The following is a 4,681-nucleotide window of genomic DNA, read 5'->3' on the forward strand; positions in this document are numbered from 1 at the left end:
CAAATGTCAGTAGGAGCACTAGGAGGAGCCAGAGGAACCTGATTGTTTCACACATTATGTGTCTCATGTTCTACTGTCAGGATATAGTGAAAGTTTCATGAAAATATGACCAAAAGTAATTTTTATAAAAATTACCTACTGCAGCTTTAATCACCTGAAGTAGAAGTACAAGTAGAATTATGAGACTGTATTCAGGCTTTAGTTTCAAATTTCACTCTGGCCTCTTCTTGAAGTTTGTATTAAACAAAATACTTTATCATCTCAATAAAAGGTATTGAAACCAATTTATATGTGAAAAAAGCTATTTATTATTTTGGCTGGTAGACTTTTTTCATCTACCAGTCACCATGGCCGGTGAGTCAAAAAGTTAATTTCGGACACTGATTGCAAGTCTGTTCTTGTCACCCCAAGAACACACAGTTACTGAAGCAGCCACTGTAACCCGAACTGCTGCCGTCCAGCTGTGTGTGTGTGTGTGCATATTTCTGGCCGTGAGCCAGTCAAGACAGGCTGGGGTTTTAAACAGCTCACAGCAGTATAGTTTTCACTGGTTATGTGCCTGTGGACAGCTGCATTTATGAGCTAACAAATTATTAGAGAAGTATTTTTTCCCAATCTCCACAGTGTATTATAATGCATCACTGTCTGTTTTTAAAGAATATGCTGTAACAACTGCATTTCCAAGCACAAGTGAAAGTTATAAAAAATAAAGATTGTTTTTGAATAAACGTGTTTGGGTAGCTTTCCAAAAAGGTATATAAAATACTAATATCATGTCAGACTTATAGTGTAAACTATAGTCTTTTTTTCAGATTTTTTTGTGTTGAAAACATGAACCTGTCTGTCTGTCTATCTGTCTATCTGTCTAGTGTATAAATCTCCTGAGTACGAGTCGCTGGGCTTCGACTTGACAGTGGAGCGCCTGGTGTCCATTGGATATCCTCAAGAGCTGCTCAACTTTGTCTACGACCCCTCCTTCCCCACCAGGCTGGTTCACAAAGCCCTGCCTTTTTGAAATTTGAATACAGACTTGATATTTAAATACCAGAGCCACAAATTGTCATTCTCAAGTGTGCTTTCTGTCTCTGATTTACTGTCTCACTTCCCTGTCTCCATTATTCAGAGGTCTGGTGTTTGACACAATGTATGGCAACCTGCTCAAAGTGGACGCCTATGGGAACATCCTGGTGTGTGTGCACGGATTCAACTTCTTGAGGGGGTGAGGGCCACTATTCCCACTGAGCTATCACCATAGTCCATCATTATCCAAATTGTCAGATTATTCCTCCACCTACAACAGTGTTCTTTAAATTAATCATAAACATAACAAAGCGTCTATAGCCATGCTAGTGGCACTGTGACCTAAATGCTAACGTCAGCTTGCTATAACATGCTCACAATGACAACACTAACATGCAGATGTTAAGCAGATACACAATTTATACCGTGTTTACCATCTTAGTTTAGCATGTTAACAAGCTAACATTAGCTAAATAATCCTAAATGCAGAGCACAGCTGAGGCTGAAGGGAATGCCATTCGTTTTGCAGGACTTTTAACCAAAGTATTTGGTATTACATTTATTATTTGGTATTACATCCTGAGAGCGATATTAATGTCTGCAGCAAATTTAATGACAATTCAGCCAATAGATTTTCAGATGCCCAAAGCAGGATTTACATTAGGCGGCATATGGCAGCTTTTGGTCAATGTCACAAGTCCGGCAGATGATATCATTAACTGTCATGTTTCCATCATAATCATTCTCTTTTTCTTCCGTATCTCTTATGTATTTACAACATAGCTTTTAATTTCTGTTTAAATGTAGGCTTTATATGACTATTTAAAACAATGTGTGGTAGTTGTACTAAATGGCCGGAAAAATGTGACAAAAAGCATTATAATGAAGTATTGTAGTTCTGAAGAGATTCCCTGGACTTCTCCAAAAGTTTGTTTGGTACAGACCCCAAGCAAAAATGTTCATTCCCACTAATCATCAATCAAATCGCAATACTAGTATCTGTCAGAAAAATAATAATATAATGATTTTCAGTTTTTGAGATATTCCAATGTGGACCAACGGACAGACTAACAGTGCCATGTCTCGAGCAATAGCACTAGCATGGCTAAATGATAAACTATACGGAAACTCTCAAGGTATCAAAAATGTAATACTGCTAAACCATAGTTCTGTGTATTGCATACAGTAAGATGCAGGAGTGTGTCTAGGTGTCTGGCTTATAAACAGCTATTAAAATATCGTCTACATACAGTATAATCAAGAGCATTTGATAGACCGGATTTAAACTTGTTAAATACGTTTTTAACCACTGTTGGCATTGTCTTCATGAGCATATTCCTGTTTGTTAGAATCTCACATGTTTGTAACAAGCACATGAGTGGCAGGATTCCTGACCAATGCAGAGGGAGCTAATAGAAATGCAATGTAATGCACAAAACTCTATCTATAGTGTAACTTGTGTTTCCTGGTTTGACCCTCTTACTCACTTGTCACCCTCCTGTGTATCTGTACTCACTCTGTACAGGCCTGACATCAGAGAGATGTACCCCAACAAATTTATTCAACGTGGAGACACAGACCGCTTCTACATCCTCAACACACTCTTTAACCTGCCTGGTAAGATAACGAAACAACTAGTCTGCAACCTTGGGCATCTTGGAAGTAAAAACTGAGGCTGAGTATTAAAACGTGATATATCATAAATGTAACATTTTAAGGTATTGAAGGTGAATCAGCTGAGCACTTTTTTACCACAAAGCTTCAGCCATCTTATTTGATTGGGTGTGTGGTCATTTGTTTGAATAAAGGGTGCATTTAGTCTATAAAGTAATAGATTTTTATTATTTTTATTTTTACACATTTTATTTATAGAGCACTTTTCATGATACTCAGACTTCACATAAGTTAAAGCTGGTGCTGCTAATGGCATTTGCAAAAATCCACCGGACCTGACAAAAAAAACAACCAATCAGAGCCGATAAAGATATAAAGACACTTAAGTTGATTGTTGAGTCTCATTCCAAGCATTTGTATTTGACAACCTAGAAATGAGTTTCAACAATCAACAATCTTTCTTAGCTCTGTCAGGATATAGTGAAAGTTTCAGCAAATATGACAAAAAGTTATTTTTATAAAACTGTAACTGTAATCAAAAAAGTTGGTGATTATTTTTCTGATATGATCATAGTATTAGTAGTAATAGTAGAACGTAGTATTCGGTAAGATTAGATATTATCCTATCAAAATAAAGTCATAAAAAGTTTGTTTGACTTTAATACTACTGTGAAAAATAGTAAAAAGTTGTACTGTATTCTAAACAAAATCAAAGAAAATTGAGCTTTGACAAAGCTGTCCACAGCTTTCTTTACAATGTTGATTGGTCACGTTGATGTTCAGGTCTGCAGTCAGTCTTACTCATTCTAGTCTTATGTCTTCTTCCTCAGAAACCTACCTCTTTGCCTGCCTGGTTGATTTCTTCAGTAACTGCTCCAGATACACAAGGTACTGCACACTGAAGCTGTCACATTCTTCATAAGACCCTGTTTACTGAAAGTGATCATGTACAGTGGAATTTCACTATCCCACGATGGAGAAGTAGAATTCCATGTTACTCAGACTCAAATGTTAACCTGATTCTAACTGTCTCTGTAGTTGTGAGACTGGCTTCAAAGACGGCGACCTTTTCATGTCCTACAAGAGCATGTTCCAGGACGTCCGAGACGGCGTGGACTGGGTTCATTTCAAGGTACAATCAGTTCCTTATCCACATGAAACCTGTTTCCAGTCAGCTGTCAGCCGTCCCCTGCAGTCAGTTCATTCCTTAGTCCGCTGTTTGATTTATTTTCACAGGGCTCCTTAAAAGAAAAGACGGTTGAAAACCTAGAGAAGTATGTGGTAAAGGATGTAAGTAAACCAGCACAATAAGGCCTGCTTATACATGTAACTATATACCATCCTAGACTGTTACTTTGTAGTTGGGGTGACAAATACTCTTACTTTGTTTTCCCTCCACCAAGCTGAAGCTTCCTCTTCTCCTCAGTCGCATGAATGAAGTAGCCAAAGTATTTCTGGCCACCAACAGTGATTACAAATACACAGAGGTGAGATCAAAGTTTACTGTCAGACTACAAACTACTGCCTCTTTTGAACGTTTTATTGTTTCTGCAGTGAAGACTTTACTGAATGAATGTGACCTGGTGCAATGATTAGTTTTCACAGTTGCATGAATGGTGCTGCTGTGAGTTGCCTAGTGGAGTATAGTTTCTATTTTTTTCCTTCTGGTCCAGGATGTTAACAAAAAACTCTCCTGTCTTTTTACAGAAAATAATGACCTACCTGTTTGACTTTCCTCACGGCCCAAAGGTAACACCAGTGCTTTAATAACATTTTCACTGTCAGGAATCACTATAGGTTTTAGTTGAACCACCGTGCTTAGAAATCTTTGCAACAGTATGACGATAGTGCATTCAACAGAGACAAATACAGATCTCATTTGTCATGAATAACATGAGGTGTCAGAGCCGATTACCAATGTGGCAGCCAGTATAGTGAATTTTTGAGCTGGTTTGAAAATAGAGCATTTCTATGTGGATTGTGCACCAAATTTGCACCCATATGTCTATGCAAAGATACCTGTATCCAGTGTTTCCTCTAGGATTTT

At 37.8% G+C, this 4,681-nt stretch overlaps 1 protein-coding gene across 1 annotated transcript in view; it reads left to right on the forward strand.

Moving 5' to 3' along the window:
* The window catches only part of nt5c2a (5'-nucleotidase, cytosolic IIa), a gene marked incomplete in the record, with an annotated part of 14,895 nt that overhangs the window by 7,393 nt on the left and 2,821 nt on the right, over positions 1 to 4,681 (forward strand). The window contains 8 exon segments of the mRNA XM_035663047.1: positions 870 to 987; positions 1,124 to 1,219; positions 2,546 to 2,637; positions 3,465 to 3,522; positions 3,673 to 3,766; positions 3,871 to 3,924; positions 4,038 to 4,121; positions 4,342 to 4,383. Coding sequence (XP_035518940.1) covers positions 870 to 987; positions 1,124 to 1,219; positions 2,546 to 2,637; positions 3,465 to 3,522; positions 3,673 to 3,766; positions 3,871 to 3,924; positions 4,038 to 4,121; positions 4,342 to 4,383 — 638 coding nt within the window.

This window comes from Morone saxatilis, unplaced genomic scaffold (assembly GCF_004916995.1).
Source record: "Morone saxatilis isolate NCDOM2014 unplaced genomic scaffold, NCSU_SB_2.0 Contig19, whole genome shotgun sequence".
In the NCBI taxonomy this organism is placed as follows: Eukaryota; Metazoa; Chordata; class Actinopteri; family Moronidae; genus Morone; species Morone saxatilis.